The sequence below is a fragment of the Panthera uncia genome, chromosome B1, assembly GCF_023721935.1.
Source record: "Panthera uncia isolate 11264 chromosome B1, Puncia_PCG_1.0, whole genome shotgun sequence".
Taxonomy (NCBI): domain Eukaryota; kingdom Metazoa; phylum Chordata; class Mammalia; order Carnivora; family Felidae; genus Panthera; species Panthera uncia.
Genome location: NC_064811.1, coordinates 32,757,596 through 32,778,046, shown reverse-complemented (window position 1 = coordinate 32,778,046; position 20,451 = coordinate 32,757,596). Strand labels below are relative to the sequence as shown.

Sequence of the window (20,451 nt, the reverse complement as noted above, 5' to 3'; positions counted from 1 at the left end):
TCTTCTTCTTCTTCTTCTTCTTCTTCTTCTTCTTCTTCTTCTTCTTCCTTCTTCTTCTTCTTCTTCTTCATCTTCTTTTTTAATGTTTATTTATTTTTGAGAGGTGGAGGGGAGGCAGAGAGAGAGGGAGATACAGAATCTGAAGCAGGCCTCAGGCTCTGAGCTATCAGCACTGAGCCTGATGCAGGGCTCTAACCCACAAACGGTGAGATCATGACCTGAGCTGAGGTTGAATGCTTAACCAACTGAGCCACCCAGTCACCCCAATCCTGCAGTTCTTAACCAAAGTTGGGGGAGACAGGGGTATGCCTGACAGAATCACCTCGGAAGTTATTTTGTTGAAATTATATACTCTCTGCTCCTTGAATCATAAACAAGGATCTAATCAAAGAAGAGGGGAGATAACAAAAGATGAAAAGGAATCTAGGAATCTAGTTTGGAAATAATTAGAAATTAGGACAGATGTTCATCACAGTATCAGTGATGAAAACTGATCAACGTGAATGTAAGACGACAGGAAAATAAATTACATTATAGTAATCCACATTATGGAGTATGTTTATAACTATTGTAACTAATATTTTCAATAACATGAGAAAAGACACATGGTTTAACTTTCATTGCAAAGTGCAGGATACAAAAATATATATAAAATATGATTCTAACTATTTATATGTTTAATGTATATATGTAGCAAAAAGTTTGGACAGGAAGACACCAAAATGCTAGGAGATTTTTGTTTTGAATGGGATTAATGGAGAATTTTAAAATTCTTTTCTCTTTATAAATGTTTTTGTGTTTTCACTATTTTTCTCACAAACATTATTGCATTTATAATCAGAAACAAATCAAGAAAGGTTTATAGGTAAGAACTTCAAATATGTACCTTCTATATCTTATAATCAGTTCTGCAAAAAGAAAAGAAATAAGGAAGATGGGGAAGGGAGGAGAAAGTTCTCAGAGAAAAGGAAGTATTGGTTTACCAGTACTGGTGATATTCAAAATATTTATTGAGAGTCTGGCCAAGGCTCCACGCAATGAGAACACAGGATGCCTGTAGCTAACTGGTTCACTCACACCATGTATTCTCACTGAACGTCAGCTTTTCAGGCTCACTTTACAAGGGAAGGTGTTAGGAATATCCTGACCACTACTCTGAGGATTTGAATCTGTGCATGGTCTCCTTGCACAGAACAGGTCTCCCTCCATCTCCCTCTGTCAAAACTCTGTTTAGGAGTTTCCTCTTTCCTGGCTGTCCCAGCCAAAATAAGCTTCCTCTGCTTCCTGGTAGCCTTTTCCCCTATATCTCTAATGTAGTACTCATCATAAATGCTGCCTCATACTATAGCAATCATGTGTCCTATTGTCTTTCCTGCTATTCTGCAAGTCCTTGAGGGCAGGGGCTATATCCCCATAGTACCTAACATGGGAGAAGTCACATCTGAGTCCTCATACAACTATATAAAAAGCAGGGCTCCTTGACATCATGGTGTACCTTCCAGAAAGTCCATGGGATTAAGGTAGCCAATCGCCTTTTGCAACTTTGGATGAAGGTTTGTTCACATCCAGGATCTGAGCAATTTACTGAGATGGAAACACAGACACGTTTCCTAAACCAGCCCCTCTGAGATGAGGGAAGTTGGCCTGACTGGAAGAGAAGCCTCTACTGATGGTGAAAGTAGAACTAGATATAGGTGGGGTCCCTCCTTTATTCTGGGGTAGGGGGAGACTAGGGGAGCAAATAGGCAACATCAAGGAGGCGTCACCTGGACATACTCTGAGATACCTCTACAGGGAATACTGGGTGGTGCTTTTGCAAAATGACTAAAAAGTTCTCAGCTTTGGAACATCATAGATTTGATATAATCATTCACTCAGTCAACAAACATTAATACTACATGGTTAGACCTTGTGCTGGATATTGGGTGGTTATAATATATGATAATACATGCTGTTGGGAAGGGTACATGAAATGACACTCACAGATTTAAACACACACAGCTGAGTGAACTGATTTATACCCACTGTATTGATTTACTAGGGCTGCTCTAACAAAGTACCACAGACTGGGTGGTTTAAAAAAAAATTTTTTTAACATTTATTTATTTTGACAGAGAGAGAGAGAGAAAGAGAGAATGAGCAGGGTAAGGGCAGAGAGAGAGGGAGACACAGAATCCAAAGCAGGCTCCAGATTCTGAGCTGTTAGCACAGAGCCTGACGCGGGACTCAAACCTACGAACCGTAGGTTGTACACTTAGCCGACTGAGCCACCCAGGCGCCCCCAGACTGAGTGGTTTAAACAACAGAAATTTATTGTCTCCATTCTGGAGGCTAGAAGTCCTGAGATCAAGGAAGGTATCTAGGGTTGTTTCCTTCCGCAGGCTGTGAGAGAGGGATCTGTTCCAGGCCCCTCTCTTCTTAGCTTGTGGATGGTATCTTCATCCTGAGTCTCTTCACATTGTCTTCCCTCTATGCACAGCTCTGTGTCCAAATTTCCCTTTTTGATAAGGACACCAGTGTATTAGGTTAGGATCCATTCCCTCTGTAAAGATGGTATCTCCAAGTAAGATCACATTCTGAGGTACTAGGAATTAGGTCTTAAACATATGAATTTTGAAAGGATACAGTTCAACCCATAATACCCACCTAACAGATAATTCAAAGCTAAACCTAAATGTCATCAGACAGCCTTGAACAGCTTCTCTGGCCATGTTGCATGAGGACTATCACTCAGCACCATCCCTGGGAGCAAAGATATCAGAGATACCAATCACAGCAACAATAGGTAACGTACAAGATGGCACTCTCCTCCTTCCAAGGAGATTGGCAGCCTTCTCCTTGAGCTTGGCTCCTGTTTTCCTGTCTCGTTCCTGGCAGCAGGGTTAGTCCAACAACAAACAATATGATAGCATGTCCTGGCACTTCACTTTGGAGGGCTTTTGCCAAGGGCAAAAGACAGCCTGAGAAAAGGAGAAGCCCAGTCCTTTAAATACGCAACCCAGCAAGATAGGCTAAACATACCTAAATGCCTCTCTCAACCCCCCACATATCTGGTAAAATCATTAAGTTCGACACCACCAAATAAAATGACAATCTGCTTTTCTGAAATATTAAACCTGAATTCTCAAATACCAAAAAATATTTAAACCTCTCAACTGTAAACATGTGAAAAATATATTTTATATCACTTGTTCCCTAGTTTCAATCACTTTCCAATACACCAAAGAGGAACTAAAGTAGAAAAGACATCACTGAACAAAATGAGGATACTTTAAATCAGATGTACTGTCTTAAATGGCTCATGACACATTAACTCAATCACTTAAGTTAATGCATAACTTGGTATAGCTATTGAACAGGAAATTATCTCATTTGGTAGCATCTGGTCAAAAAGATACAGCTGAAAAAATATATATAGTCAACAATTTCCAGAGGCACCTGGATGGCTCAGTCAGGTAAGCATCCAACTTTGGCTCAGGTCATGATCTCGCGATTCGTGAGTTTGAGCCCCACATTGGGCTCTGTACTGACAGCTCAAAGCCTGGAGCCTGCTTCTGATTCTGTGTCTCCCTCTCTCTCTGTCCCTCCCCACTCACACTCTGTCTGTCTCTCTGTCTCAAAAATAAAGAAACGTTTAAAAAAAAAATTTCCTATAGAGCACAAAAACAGATGAGGTCTGCTGAGCTCATGTTCGTATCCTTACTAGAAGTTCACCTGGTTCATTTTCTGTTTTATTTGTGATCTTTAAATATATTACCACAGTGAACACTTATGTTGGCATGGTATGTGTGTTCAGTGAGTAAGTAGGCAAAAATAAATAAATAAATTAATTAATTAATTAGTAATTTAAGGTTATGATTGAGGGTGGATTAAAGACTCCAAGAAATCCAGTTATTAAAATTTGGTATGAAAAAGATACAGGAGTTCCCTTTAAACCTCAAATGTATCTGGTTAGTATTCTGAATCTCCTCAGAAGTATGAACCAAATGAAAAATGCCTAAAACATTAACTACCAGTGTGCTCTTGATAAGTTGTAAAGGATTCATGGGCTAATTTCTGACCTCTAGTGGTAAATAGGATTCTCAAATATATTATACTCCATCCTGAATTACTGCTACCATTATGGAGAGAATCCATCTATAAAGTATTAAAAGGAAGACAGTCACCCACAATTTCAGAGGGCACTCATTAATTAATTAATGTATATATAACATTTATTATTTCATTAATTATATCTAGTGTGTGTGTGTGTGTGTGTGTGTATACACATATATACACACTGAGTTTATTGTTTGTTTAACAACAGTATATCATGGAATGCTCTTGAAGTTAACTGGTATAGATCTGTGGCAAATTGTACTTTCCAAAAATAGCCAAAACAATATACCCTGTCCCACATGCTGTTCCAGAACGTGGCCACTCTCCCACAAAAATGTGGAGTCAAAAAAATAAAAAATAAAATAAAATAAAAATATGGAGTCTATTTCCCTCCTCTTGAACTTTGGTGAGCCTGTGACTATCTTGACAAATAGAATGTGGCAGAAGTGATGCTATCTGACTTCTAAGACTTGGTTAGTAAAGATGATATAGCTTTAACCTATTTCTCTTTCTTCTTCTCCTCCCTCTCCCCCCTCCCTTCTTCTTCCCCTTTCTCTTTTCCTCCTCTGCCTTCTTGCTCACTCCTCCTCCTCTTCCTCCCTCCCTCTCTCAGCTACCATGTTATGAGGACGCCCAAGTTACACTGGGAGCCCATGTTCTAGTAGACGGCTCTAGTTAAGGTCTCAGCCAACAAGCCAGACTGCCATACATGTAAGTGAATGAGCCTCCAGATAATTCCAGATCTCTTCCATGAAGCACACTTCTGCTTTCCACATGAGGCCTCAGACACCACGGAGATTGGACAAACCATCCCCATGGTTTCTCTCTACTCTGCCTCATCCAAATCCCTGACCCACAGAATCCATGAGCATAATAAAATTCTTGTTTTACGTCAGTAAGTTTGGGGGAAACTTTGTTACAATAGATTACTGGAACAGAATTGACTTGTCCTTTCTAGTAGCTGTATAGTGTTTTACAGCATGGCTATAATGCTGCTTGTTTTATCCTTACATTTGCAAAGGTATTCACTTTGTTTCCAATTTTTCCTACTACAAGCATTACTACAATAACTATCTTTGAATATATATCTTGAGAATTGTAGAGCAGAATTGCCACGTATTTTGATTTTTACTAGTTTTTTACCCTCTGGTTCATAAGGGGTTTATTTGGAGGGGGGGGGGCTCTTGATTCATTTATTTTTGCTACTATTTTCTACATTTCGTTAATATAAGACTTTTTTTATTAATTTTTCTCTTCTGTCTTTTATGATTATTTTTCTAATTTATTAAGATGAACACGGGTTCTTATATTTTTCATCTTTGCTTACAGCTTTCATGGGTCTTGTAGGTTTGGTTATGCTGGGTTTTCCTTTTTTTGCTTTAAAGAGCTTACAATTTCAATTTCAGTTTCTAATTTGATCAAGAAATTATTTCAGAGGGTAGTTTTAAGTTTCAAATAATTGGTTAAATTATCTTTTAAAAATTTGTTTCTAATTTCATTAATTTTCTTCTAATTTCATCAGATAATGTCACCTGTAGAAGTCTCTACTTTTAAATTTTTAGTGTGTGTGTGTAAAAGTTTATGATTGGTTTTGTAAGAAGTCAATGGCCATTTGGAAATACATATTAATCTTTGTTTAAAGAATGTAAGATTATATATTTACTAAAGTTACATGTGTTGATTATATGCCTTTGTATATTTCTTAATTTTTTGTCTACTAGATCTACTTCTGAAAACAGTATAGTACAAATCCACTCTAATTTCATTTTTATGAAATTATCTTTACATTACTAACATTTTGGTTTACATATATTTAGCAATTATGTTGTTTGATGCATATCTTCATATGCTATGTCCTTCATAGGAAATGTTCTTCCTGTTCATTAATAGTTCCACCCGTCTGGTGTTAATATTGCCTCTCCTAGTTTTATTTACTTGCATTTGTGTGGTATTCCTTTTCCAATTTCTGTATTTTAGAACATTTCTTTATTATGTTAAGTGTTCCCTATGGACAACATATAGCTAGGTTTGCTTTTAATCTAATATGACAGTCTCTGTCTTTTGATACGAAAACTGTGCTCATTTGCATTTAATATAATCTCTGACATTCTTGATTTTATTCCTTCTCTCTTGCTTTTGCTTACTATTGAACTATAATAACTATACTATTGAACTATAAATTTCCCTATTGCCTTAGTTTATATTTACTAGTATGATCAAGTTATAATTCATTGGGGCACCTGGGTGCTTCAGTCAGTTAAGCATCCGACTTCATCTCAGGTCATGATCCCACGGTTCGTGGGATCTCACGGTCCGCGTCGGGCTCTGTGTTGACAGCTCAGAGCCTGGAGCCTGCTTCAGATTGTGTGTTTCCCTCTCCCTCTACCTCTCCCCCATTTGCACTCTCTCTCTCTCTCTCTCAAAAATAAACAATAAAAAAATTTAAAAATTTTTAAAAAGCTATAATTTATTCTTTTTCCCCTTATTAATTTCAAAATGATATCATACTTTCCTATTCCATTAGTAGTTATCTTCCTTTTTATTCTCTGAAAAGATACAATTTCCCCATCATGTCAGTCTATCTCTGGATATTTTCCCTCCACTTTAGTAAGATAATACTTCTATAATGCTTTTGCTTTCCACTCTCCTTCTCCCAACCTTACCTTTTGGGTTTTGGTGAAAATTTTTACAACTTTTGCTTCCAGGCTTTTATTAGTGGAGTCCCATTTATCTTAAGAGTCTTTATTTAACACATATAATACATAGTCCCAGTCATTCCATTATTATCCATGTATATTGCAAGGCTCAGTGTTCACTCACCACTTTTTCCTCTCTACTTCACCTTCTCTTTCTTGGGATCTCTATTCTCATTAATTTGTTGTTTAGTTACAGCTCTTTTTTCACAGTTTCCTTGGGTGGGGGTTGAGTGATATATTCTTGGAATCATTACATTTCTGTGTTCCTTTCCCCTTGGCAAGTGAATGGTGCTAGGCTGGAAAGATACCAACCTCTTGGGTTACATTCCTTTTCTCTTACTAGGGATAGACATTATTCCACGGTCTGATGCTAGTCTGACTCTTTTCCCTTTGTAAATAATTTCTTCTTTCTGTCTAGAAACTTACAAGATTTTTCTCTTCAACTGTGGGAATCAGGAATTCTGTCAGAATACGTTTAAGTGTGGGGCACCTGGGTGGCTCAGTGGGTTAAGCATCTGACTTTGGCTCAGGTCATGATCTCACAGTTTGTGTTGACAGCTCAAGCCTGGAGCCTGCTTTGGATTCTGGGTGTCCCTCTCCCTCTCTGCCCCTGGCCTGCTCATGCTCTCTTTAAAAATATTTTTTAAAAAATTTAAAAAAATTTTTTTTCAAAGAATATGTTTAAGTGTGTGCCCTTGGCACTTTCAATGGCAAAAACAAGTCTTCATTCGGCTCAGGAAAATTTGCATCTATTAAATTTTGTTTTTCCCTTGTCATTTACTCTGGAACTCCTATTAGATCTCTAGATTTGTCCTCTTTCTTCCAGCAGCTAAAGAAACCATTTAAGAATTTGAAAGGTATATTAATGTCTTTCCTAATAATACTGGATCATCATCGACATCGGCTAAACTATCTGATTATAACATCTGGTACTAGAATGCAACCTAAAGTGAAATATAATAATATGCATATCATTTGCACACTAGATAATCCACTCTATCAAGCTTGGCTTTTTGTACTGTATTTTAAAATATGCATCTATTAATTGAATTATGCCTATTTTAAAAAATATTTTATGTCTATTTATTTTTGAGAGAGAGGAAGAAACAGAGCGTGAGCAGGGGAGGGGCAGAGAGAGAGGGAGACACAGAATCCGAAGCAGGCTCCAGGCTCTGAGCTGTCAGCACAGAGCCCGACACGGGGCTCGAACCCACGAACCGCAAGATCATGACCTGAGCCAAAGTCGGACGCTCAGCCGACTGAGCCACCCAGGCGCCCCTGAAAAATATTTAAAAAGCAATATATACACAGGTTTTGTTTTTTTTTTTAATCTGTTCAGATAATGAAAGTAAAATCTCCCTCTCCTATCTCTGACTCCCCAGGCCCACCCCTAAGGTAACCTGCTCTTCACACTTCCTCACAAAACCTTTCAGAAGTTCTTCATGTATAACAGGGACAAAAATTATTGCTGTGGAAGTATCCATAACTTCTTTCCATCCTCCTACCTACCAGAAAAAAAATTTTGACATTTGCACCCTGATGCCTTCCCACCTCCCATTGCCTCATTACACAGATGGGATAAATAGGATTGGGGGACTTATAAATGAAGAAGCAAAGAAGTTGGAGATTTACATCCAAAAAGCGCAGGCTTACTCACTACAGGGAGAAAAAAAGAAAAAAGAAATGGAAAGAAAGGTAGCGAGGTGGTAGATGAGGCCTAGCACTGGCAAAGATGAGAGAGGATTTTGGTAAAAGGGGGAAACAGAGCCTTTGGGGTATCTATAGGATATGAGAGGGTGGGAGACAGAAAGACTGTGGAAATGCAGACTTAAAGAGATGTTTGTGAAAGTTATGTTTTATATAATTTATGTTGTATAAAATACAAGTGTTTCATATAAGTTTTTTGATGTGTGTGTGTGTGTGTGTGTGTGTGTGTGTGTGTGTTTAGAAAGAGATGTATAGTATATAGGCAGATGTATCTACATGTATCTTTAAAAAAATTTTTTTTTACTGTTTTTTAAGTAAGCTCTACATCCAATGTGAGGCTTAAACTCACGACCCTGAGATCAAGAGTCACATGCTCCACTGACTGAGCCAGCCAGGCACCACTATATATATCCTTTTTGAAAAACACAAAAATGTAAATACACTTTTGCACCTTACTTCTTTTCCCCTTAAATATATAGACTGATTTATTTATATCCTGCCTACTTCCTAAAAAGATGTGATTAGCTTACAATAAAAATTTTTAACATGACTCCAAGAACAAGAACCAAAAAGTAAAAAGGCCACAAGAGAAACTATATTCAGAAATTCTAGCTAATAGTTTCATTTCATGAATGTCAGAAAAAGTTAATGTTACTTTAAAAATAGGAATCCTAAGTAGCCAATTTTTTGAAAGAAATTAATTTTACCTAAGAAAAGACTGAACAATGAAAAGAAACACTTAGCCCAGATCCTAAAAAGACAGTGAGAGCTTCCTGCTACACAACCCCATCCATTTCAGAATCTTAGCAAAGAGATTCAGGCAAGGGCCATCAATTCTCAATTGTTTATACAAACAGAGATATACAAGCCAAGATAATCAAAAATAGTGGATAACTTTTAAAGTATATTTCATTGGTTTTTATATATCCAGATGGGTAAATGATCAGGAAAGAAGTGGCTTCTAACAAAACAATGAAATCCTACTGCAAATTGTTTCAGAAAGACCTGGGAAAGTATTCATTTCCCATAATCCTCTCAGCTCCTCCTGATGACCCCATCCATCTCATCCCTCCAATATGTGCAAAACAGTAGATTAAAGCAAAATAATCCTTATAAATCTTTCCTCGAAGTGGAGCTGTGTTGAGTCAGATCCTATCAGTGTGAAGGATGGGGACCATGCAAATAAAGAAAACATGTTTTAATCCATCCATACTTTAGGCAGATGGCTTTCAATCTTCCCTTCCACTTCATTGCCTGTCACCTTCCCGTCCTAGTATGTACATAAAATAGATGATCCGGAAATTTGATATCACTTCTGTGACCTTCTCCACTCTGATAATCATCATCTCCATGCTCAGCCACAAATCAAACTATGTTGGGAACAAATATCCACACCCTAATATCTTGAACTCTGGTATTCTTTCCCTTCCTACAACCTCCTTCTACCTTCCCTCTCCCCAGCACTTTCTGAATCTTTTACCTCCATGATACCTTCACTATTCACCTCCATTTCCTCAATCTATCAGCCCCTCTAGATTCCACTTGACTCCTTACCCAGTCTGTACCTCACAATCAACCATTTCAACTTTATACATACAGCACCCTAAATTCCTTCTCCCTTCCTTTCCACACTGACTCCCTGCCATACCTGTTTGACAATCACTAACCTTGCATAACCCAACTGGTGTCTCTGTTTCTCCTCCCTTCTGAAAATTGTTGGAGAAAAATCACTTGATACAATAAACAAGTACCAGGTGTTTAGGATGTGCAGTTCTCGATCTAAAACCTGGCTCTGCTATTTATTAGCTGGGAAAGTTTGGGCAGGCAACGTAATCTCTCTGAACATCTGTTTCCTTATCCATAGAAAGGGGTATATCCATTAGGACACTTGCAGCTGTAACAGAAAATCCAATTAAAAGTAGCTTACTGTCTCCTTTAATAAGATGGCTAAAAATCAGTTCCAGGGTTAATTCAGTGACTCAACGATGTCATCAAGAACAAAGATTCTTTCCTCTTTCTGCTCCACCATCCTTAGCACATTGACTTGGGCCTTACGTGTATTTCTTCATGTTACAACATCAGTGACTGCAATTCCAGGCATCACATACAGACACCAAGTCTTGCTGAAGAAGAGTGCACTTCCTCCCATGTGCCTTGCTGTAATAGTGAAGAAAATCTTTCTAGAATCTTTCTAGAATTCTCCTTAGGTTCCTTTGTCTTGGTCATATATCCACCCTTTAGCCAATCATTGGCAAAGGGAAATGGGATTACCATGATTGCCTTTTTGACCAATCATAATTCACTTTCTGGGGCTAGAGAGGAGGCAAGCTTTCCTAAGCACATTGCCACTGGATACCTAAACAAAAAAAAGCATGATAATAAGAATATGTGTTGCATAGGCCAACAACCTCTGTCATTTGTGCAATAATACCTACTCCACAGGGTGGTTATAAGATTATATTGGATACATTCGCTAAGTACCTAGTGGTGCCTGGCACATGAGAGACATGATGATTTTTAAAGACATCCACAAATTGTTTAATATTCTTTCCCTCAAAAAGTAGAACTAATCCCCCCTACCCTTGAAAGTAGACTGCACTTAGCGACTGGGTTCTAACAAATAGAATTTGGCAAAAATAGTGGTGTAAGATTTCCAACACTAGGTCCAACCCTAGGACACTCAAGCAGCCTATGGAGAAACCCACACAGGAAGAAACTGAAGATAACCAACAACCAGAACCAATTTACAAGCCATGTGAATGAGCCATCACCATGGAAGTGAGTTTCTCAGGCCCAGTCAAGCCTTCAACAGACAGATGCCCCGAGTCACATCTCGGCTACAACCTCATGAGAGACTTCAGCCCAGAATGACCCCAGCTAGGCCACTCCAAGAATCCTGGGAAACTGAGAATAATCATTTTTGTTGTTTTAAGCCACAAAATTTTGAAATGATTTTTTAACATATCAATAGGTGCTTAATACAGATTTTGGTAGCAAAGAGGGGTTCTGCTATAACAAAAAAGTTTTAATGCAAGAGTAGCTTTGTAACTTGGCAGTGGACAGAAGCTGGAAGAACTTTGAGGAGATAATTAGTGAAGGCTTAAAGGGCCTTGAAGAGACTGCCAGTGAGGGCAGTAAGGTTCATTAGTTTACTGTGACAGACCAGGTAAAATGTATCTTGGTTTTCTCCTTGATAAATTTTAAGTCTGACCATTGCTGAGAGCTAATAAGCATCACTAAATGCACAGGCTTTGGAGCCTGATTGCCTTGATTTGAATCCTGGTTCCATCATGTCATTATATATATATATATATATATATATATATATATATATATATATAGTGCCTCAATGTCCCTTGATGGATTTTGATGAGGATCACCTAAGTTGCTGCATGTAAACTAAAAAATGTGCAGGTTTCTTTCTGTGTCCCTGGCAGACTTGATTACAGTTGAGGACCTGCAAAACAGGATTGGGGTAGAAACCAAGGAACATTAGAGTAGCCAAAAAAGAATAAAATTTTTGTGATGGGTTATCCTGCCAGAGTAGCATTTCTTTCTTCTTCTTCTTCTTTTTTTTTTTTTTTTAACATTTATTTATTTTTGAGACAGAGAGAGAGCATGAACAGGGGAGGGTCAGAGAAAGAGGGAGACACAGAATCTGAAACAGGCTCCAGGCTCTGAGTTGTCAGCACAGAGCCCGACGTGGGGCTTGAACCCACTGACCGCAAGATCATGACCTGAGCCGAAGTCGGACGCTCAACCGACTGAGCCACCCAGGCGCCCCCAGAGTAGCATTTCTTAAGGTGTGGCCCACCTGCATTAGAACCATTGGAGTATTTATTGAAAATATGGGGCCCTACCTTCTGAGATTGATTTAGGAAGTTTAAAGCAAGGCAGAAATCTGTATTTTCACTGAGCCCTTTGTGGATGATTCTTATGTACACTAAAGTTTGAAAGCCATTACCCTGAGGAAAGGAAGTCCAAGTAAAAAGCATAAAGGTTCATCTCCTTGACCCTACTGTTTTATCTTAAAAATGAATGCAAAATTTCCCATTCTTATCCACAATTTATCCATTTTGTTTTAATAATATACAAATAAGGTACATTAAATAATAATGTGCATAATTTGTCATTGAATACAATCAATGCTCCTGAAAATAGGCTATGTTTATCCTGAACCTGTGGTAACCCCTGGCATACACTTACCCCAGCTGACATACAAGGGTTTCGTGATAACTGTATCAACCCATTTTATTTCTAGTGCCTGATTTGACAAGTACCATCAGCGTTGTAAATATGGACGTTTGATAATTGATCCTCTGGCTCCAGTTTCTTCTAATGAGGCTTTTTGTGCTGTAGAGACTGGGAAGTCTAGAACTACATTTCCTAGACCCCTTTGGCAGGTAAAATCTGGATACAAAATAATTTGCAGCAATTAGATATACTCATGAAATGTGGGAGGCAGAAGTAAGTAAGAAGTGAGGCATCTATCCACTGCTACGTCTCATTCTGATAAAAAGTCAAGTCACGGTGAGGTCAGGGTTTTCAGCAAGTTTTCTGGTGTGTAGCCACCAGCTCTGAGTATGCTGAGAGTGGTGGTACTGGTGCCATGGTGGCCTTTCAATTACGGCAGACGTGGCAGGCAGTTAATTGCACAGTGTTCTGGAAGTCATTCCCTAAGCCAAGTCTAGAATTCATTTCTCTAGCTCTTCTACCAACTTTTTAAAAACTTTTTATTGGGGCACCTGGGTGGCTCAGTTGGTTAAGCGTTGAACTTTGGCTCAGGTCATGAACTCACAGTTTGTGAGTTCAAGCCCTGCATCAGGCTCTCCTGCTTCAGATCCTCTGTCCCCCTCTCTCTCTGCCCCTCCCCCACTCACAGACCCACAGTCTCTCAAAAATAAACATTAAAAGATAACTAAAATAAATAAAATACTTTTTATTATTGAGTTTTGAATATATGTTAAAAGTAGAACCGCAGACTAATAAACTCCAACTTCTTCAACATTAACCAACTTAGGCCAATCTTCTAAGTACCTTCCACCCACTTCATCTTATTTTCAAGTAAGTCCTAGATACCACATCATTTTATGTATTTCAACATAAAAAATATAATCACTGAGATAATAGAAAACATATTGGTCTCTGCCCCCAGTTCCTGGCACAGAGCTCCTGAAACCCTTTTAATAATTTAAGTGATAAAAACACTAGGAGCATCTCTTGTTCTAATACTTGTCTCTGACTCCATTCCTGACATAGGGCTCCTAAAACCCCTATTTCTGAGTGATAAGAGCACTAGGAACATTTATTCTACTGAGGTGACTCTGGGGTAGGATCCTGGATAGGGGTCGGTCACCAGAAAGACCAAACCATGATCAGAAGCTTGGAATTTTCAGTCCCAGCCCTCATCCTTAGAGACAGGAGAGGGGGTGGAAATGGGAGTTAATAACTGATCATGCTTACATGAGAAAGTCTCCACAAAATTCCAATATTGGAGAGATTTCAGGTAGATGAATACATTCAAACAAGGAGGGTGATGCACCCCAACTCCATGGGGACAGAAGCTCCTACACTCAGGACCCTTCCAGAACTCACCTTATGTATCTCTTCATCTGGCTGTTCACCTGTCTCCTTTATCATATCCTTTAATAAACTAGTAAACATAAGGAACTGTTACCCTGAATTCTGTAAGCCACTTTAGCAAATTTATAAAACTGTGAGGAGGTTATGGGGACCCCCGATTAATAGCCAAGTCAGACAGAAGTTGAGGGTAACCTAGGGACCTACTACCTGTGACTAGCACCTGAAGTGGGGGAGACAGTCTTGTGGGACTGAACCCTTAATTTGTAGAATCTGATGTTATCTCTGGGTAGATAGTGTAAGAATTAATTGAACTGTAGACACCCAACTTGTGTCACAGAGAATTGCTTGGTATGGGGAAAAAACTCCAATGTTTGGTGACCAGAAAGGTGTTTTGTGTGAATTATAAAGAGACACGGAAAAGAAACACACAGGAGGAAGGATTGGGTTTTTCTCTATACAAGAGAGAAAAAGGTAGGAGGGGGAGAAACTGGGTTTTCCTAATATGACCACAATATCATCATCCAATAAATAAGTAAATAAATAAATCTTTTAATATAATTAAGTGTCCAGTGTTCACATTGCCGATCGTCGTGTTACTGTCATAAAAAAAAAACTTAGTTTTTGGCTGAACAAATAAAGTCCACAAATTGGTTGATATGCCTCTTCTGTCTTAATAGTATAGGTTCCCTTTCCATCTGTGTTTTTGTTTTCCTTGGCAATTTACTTGAAGAAACTGTGTTGTAAGAGCATCCCACAGTCTGTATTTGGTGGTTACATCCCATGGTGTTGGCATATTCCTCTGTTCTCTGTAATTCATATAAGTTGGTTGTTAGGTCTACAGGCTTGATCAGATGTAGGTTCAACTGGTTTTGATTCCACTGATTTTTGAGTATCCAATTCTATATATTAGATCCTTTTCTGGGATATAGAAACTACCAAAAAAAAAACCCAAAGCATTATATTGTGCATTCAGGCAGATAGACAACTACAAGGCATACCTCATTTCATTGCATTTTGTTTTATTGCACTTCACAGATTGTATTTTTTACAAAATGAAGGTTTGTGCCAACTCTGCATCAGGCAAGTCTATTGGTGCCATTTTTCCAACAGCATTTGTTCATTTCGTATCTGTCGCATTTTGGCAATTCTTCTAATATTTCAAGTTTTTGCATTATTATTATTATATTTGTTATGGTGGTCTGTGATCAGTGATCTTTGATGTTACTATTGTAATTGTTTGGTTTGGGGGGGGGGGGCACAGACTGTGCTTGGTAAATGTTGTATGTGTTCTGACTGTCCCCACTGGCTGCTCCCCTCTCTCTTTCCCTCTCCTTGGGCCTCTCTATTCTGAGACACAATAATATCAAAATTAGGCCAATTAATAACCCTACAATGGCCTCTAAGTGTTTAAGTGAAGGGAAGAGTCACATATGTCACCTTAAATCAAAAACTAAAAATGATTAGATTTAGTGAGGAAGACCTGTCGAAAGCCAAGAAAGGCCGAAAGCTGGACCTCTTGTGACAGTTAGCCATGTTGTGAATGCAAAGGAAAAGTTGTTGAAGGAAATTAAAAGTGCTACTTCAGTGAACATATGAATAAGATAGTGAAACAGCCTTATCGCTGACACAGAGAAAGTTTCAGTGGTCCAGATAGAAGATCAAACCAACCACATAATTCCCTTAAGCCAAAGCCCAATCCAGAACAAGATCCCAAATCTCTTCACTACTGTTAAAGCTGAGAGAGGTGAGGAAGCTGCAGAATAAAAGTATGGAGGTGGCAGAGACTGGTTCGTGAGGTTTAGGGAAAGAAGCCACCACCGTAACATCAAAGTGCAAGGTGAAGCAGCACGGGCTGATGTTGGAGAAGTTGTAGCAAATTATCCAGAAGATCCAGTTGAGATCAATAACAAAGGTGGCTACACTAAACAGATTTTTGATATAGATGAAACAGGCTTCTAACTGCTAATGTAGCTGGTGTCTTTAAGATGAGGCTCATTTACCATTCCAAAAACCCTAGAGCCCTTAACAATTATGCTAAATCTATTCTCCCTATGCTCGATACAAGGAACAAAGCCAGAATGACAGCACAGCTCTTATAACATGGTTTACTGACCTACTGCTCCGAAAATAAAAGATTCCTTTCAAAATATGACTACTCATCAACAATACCTTGTCACCCAAGAGTTCTGATGGAGATATACAAGATTATTGTTGTTGTCATGTCTGCTCACACAACATCCATTCTGCAACCCATGGATCAAGGAGTCATTTTGACTTTCAAGTCTTATTATTTAAAAAATGTATTTCATAAGGCTATAGCTGCCATAGATAGTAATTGCTCTGACGGATATGAAAGCCTTCTGGAAAGGAGTCACCATTCTCAATGCCATTAAGAACATTCCTGATTCATGAGCAGAGGTCAAAATATCAATGTTAACAGGAGTTGGGAGGTAATTCCAACCCTCATGGATGACGTGGAGTTACTCAAGACTTCAGTGGAAGAAGTAACCGCAGATGTGGATGAAATACAAGAGAACTAGAATTAGAAGCGGAACCTGAAGATGTGACTGAATTGCTGCAATCTCACAAAACTTTCACAGATGAGAAATTGCTTCTTACAGATGAGCAAAGAAAGTGGTTTCTTTAGATGGAAACTACTCCTGGTGAAGAAGCTGTGAAGACTGTTGAAATGACAACAAAGGATTTGCACTATCAAAAAAAAAAATTCATTGATAAAGCAGTGGCAGAGTTTGAGAGGATGGACTCCAATTCTGAAAAATCAGCTGTGGGTAAAATGCTACCCAACAGGATCACATGCTACAAAGAAATCATCACAAAATAAGAGTCAATCGATGTAGCAAACTTTGTTTTTGTCTCATTTTAAATTTTGCTACAACCACTCCAACCTTCAGCAACCACCACCCTGATCAGCCATGTTGGTTAGTGGTATCATTTGAATACTTAAGTTAAAATGCATACAACTGTGATTTCCTTTTTATTATTCCTAGCACAGAGTAATCATCAACAAAGATATGTTGACAGAATCCATCAAGAACTAATTTTCACATTATTTACATTCAGTGATGAAAAATGTGGCAGAAACTGCTATTAATTCCCCTAATATACATGCTCTTTCCTCCAAAAGAATGTCCATGTTTTAGTTGAACATACAGTACACTGAAATAAAGATAATTTTCCAGCTCTCTTGCAGCTAGATGTGACCACATGACTAAGTTCCAGCCAATAAGATATAAGTGGAAGTGTTGAATGCCAACTTCCAAATATCTTCTATTAAAAAAAAAAAAAAAAAATTGCTGGCACTTGCCCATTGCTCCTTTCTTCTTTGTCCTTCCTCACAACAGAATGCAGGTTTGATTATTAGAGCTCTAGCTACCCACCCTGGTTTAGGAAATGAAGGCCACAGCTTGGGTATGATAAGGGTAGTAAGTTAAAAATTAAAGGATCCTAGATCTCCAAAAAATTCATGGAAATGAGCACACCCATCAGACCTTGAGTTTGTATTACATTAAGAGAGAAATAAACTTTTATTTTTGTCCCTAGAAAACCCATGATACCAGCTTCCTTTAGATATAGGAGGAAGGCAGATTTGTAAGTAGCAGTTTTTCATAGACTTATACAGTAGAGCCACATATCTCTCTCTCTTACTTGGCGGTCATGGAGTATTATTTTTAAGTAATTATTCTTACTTGTATGAAAAAAGTAGTTGTTCTTAGTAGAAGTTGGAGAACCTAGGTTGCAGTCTTACCTCTGCCACTAACTAGGCAAATAAGTCGACTTCTCTAAGCCTCTGTAAGATAACTATGTAGTAAGATTCTCTTGAGTTTTAAAATATAACATACATGGAAGTGCTTCATAGCATAAATAACTATGCACAGAGAGTTGATGAGAATTATAAGACACCTGTAGAGAGAAGCTCTGTCTCAGATTGTATCCCCAGTGACAAGTGCTTAACTAATATTTGTTAAATAAAAAATTTTAAGTCGATGCTAACTGAGTGAATTATTCTGCTGTGGGCTGAATAAAGTTCAAATGTCTTTAATATTAATTAAAGTATTACTTGAGTTCTTTAGAGCCACTATTCTTAATTTTGCCATCAAAAAGATAATTTATCTGGTTCAAAAGTGGACCCCTATTTGCTATAGCAAAGAATAAAAGCTGTGGTACAGAAATAAAAATTTTATGACCCTTTTCTTTCCCTTGAAATTACAAAGTTACACATAAAGATATATTTTAATATTTAAACCACTAACCCTACCACATCAAATGAAGGATTTCCTCACAGTGGACTGTGGCTAAAGTATTTTATTAAATTAAGTATGTAATCTGCAAATGGTTTCATAAGAAATTTTAAAAGCAAAGTTATAAAACATTTTCAATAAAAAAGTACAGAGTTAACAGCAAAATTACATTTTCTTTATAGTACAAATAAAAACATCTCATTTCTGATATACTGTCTGAAAATTTTATAATATATTCTCCAACTGATAGCTGCAATATTATATTTTAATGAGAAGTTTCATGGTTAAATCAATCATTTGTTAATAACAGGTTCATCATTTGGACCATAAAAGTCAACTGCTCAACTTTAAGGAAAATAATAAAATTTGTCGTTCTATAATGTTAAGTTATAAAAGGCTCTTCGGGATGTACATGTCTTCCAGCCTTGTTTCTCTACTAAATTCTATAAAGAGGCTTTAATAATACTGTAAACTTGAATTACATTTTAAAAATAAGCACCATTAACATACATTCTACATAAATTCACTTAACCTTTTAAATGACACTTCTTTTTGGCCACACAAACATTTAAATTTGTTTTCTTTACCATGTAAATAAAAATAAACAATATTTAACCACTACACAGAAAATTATCAAACTTCACCTCATTGCACAATGGAAAAGCACTTAGGAAAGCACTTGGAAAAAACAGCACACATTATTTTTGTGTCTTTTTTATACATTTTGTCATTTTCTTAAATTGAGAGCAGTTAAAACATTGTCAGAGCAATTTCCTGAGTCTCAAAGTTTCCGATTTCCAGCTCAGAAATAACCAATCTCGCTATTACATATGTCCTCTTTCTAAGCACACAAAATACTTGAATTTAAAAAGAAAAAGACTGAAATAAGGACTGGAAACAACCCAACAGAATTATTTAAACTTTCTTCTCAAAATGTATTGAATAAACAAGACACTTTAAAGTATAAGTCAGAATTTCTACTACATAATATGCCGCATACTTAAGGGCATAGAATTGCAAATAGTATGGAAACACTAATAAATTGAAAAAAACCTCAACTTGAAAATAATATGAGTTATATGAACAGCCAATAAACCTAAGACAACATGCTTCCATAACTCATGTTGAAGTAAGGAAGTGGATGAATTGAAAACACTGTTGAAGAGTTTCCTAAGTCTAACCCCTCGTTCCCTGTGGTTTCCACATTAGTTCTCTTTTTTCTCCTGGTAGACACAGATGAGAGACTAGTGAAAAGACAGAACAGTTACTAAAACCTTCCAAACTACAGAAGTGTTGTACTTTTAAAATATTAATACATTTGCAAAGAGCCATTCTAATTAGACCTGTATTAGCACTAATATACCAATACCTGAAGATGTTGATAATCCACACACTCTCCTTACTTTTGACACACAGGGCTTGGAAAAGAGCAAGAGAAAAATTTGATAATCCCCAAACTATGTTTACCTTTGGCATATAGGATTTAGAAATGGGCAAAACAAGAAAGGAGAAACTACAAAATTTTTCTTTCATAATTATGTGTTGTTTAAACTATGCTAGACAGTGAGGTGGGAGGCAGTTTAGGATTAAAACAACTTCATAAAAGCACATATCATGCTCAAAATTTGCCTACATACTTATGAATGATATGACGAAGAAAAAATACCTCAGATTTACCAAAATAAAGTCTAACATTAAAGTTGATACAGCAGAAAACATAGCTTCTTTCATTTGGTTTCTGCCCACAAAACACTTCATCCCTTGTTCTTTTTGACTGCTCCCACACTAATCATAATTACAATAATACTGAAATAAATCTAGCTGAAGTGCTCAAAAGCAATGCTTTTTTAAACTGGGTGAGGAAATATAAAATCATGGAAAATGAGTATGCAGCTGCACACCCTCAAGTAACCCCAGGTTTTAGTACTATTATTCACATTTCTTAAATCATATTAATTTATACATAAAAACATTTTACTTCATTAACAGTTGTAGTTTTATAGTAAGTTCTTGAAACGAATTGCTTTATTTTTAATGTATACAACTCCTCTAGACATTACAAAAAACATATGCTAAACTGGTGGCATTTTTTCTTTTTTAAACAAATT

The 20,451-nt window shown here is 37.4% G+C and overlaps 1 protein-coding gene across 9 annotated transcripts in view; it reads right to left on the bottom strand.

Annotated features, from left to right (window-relative positions):
- N4BP2 (NEDD4 binding protein 2) overlaps window positions 1-20,451 on the bottom strand; it is a 154,218-nt gene that overhangs the window by 54,749 nt on the left and 79,018 nt on the right. For 3 of the 9 annotated variants that reach the window (XM_049631891.1, XM_049631892.1, XM_049631900.1), the window contains one exon: window positions 5,267-14,890. The exons of 2 other annotated variants lie outside the window; for them this stretch is intronic. In XM_049631891.1, coding sequence (XP_049487848.1) covers window positions 14,755-14,890 — 136 coding nt within the window. In that variant the 3' untranslated portion in view covers window positions 5,267-14,754. Of the gene's footprint in view, window positions 1-5,266; window positions 14,891-15,329; window positions 19,588-20,451 lie in introns of those variants that run through there. 4 more of the 9 variants (XM_049631893.1, XM_049631894.1, XM_049631895.1 and 1 more) reach the window with 3 other exon arrangements.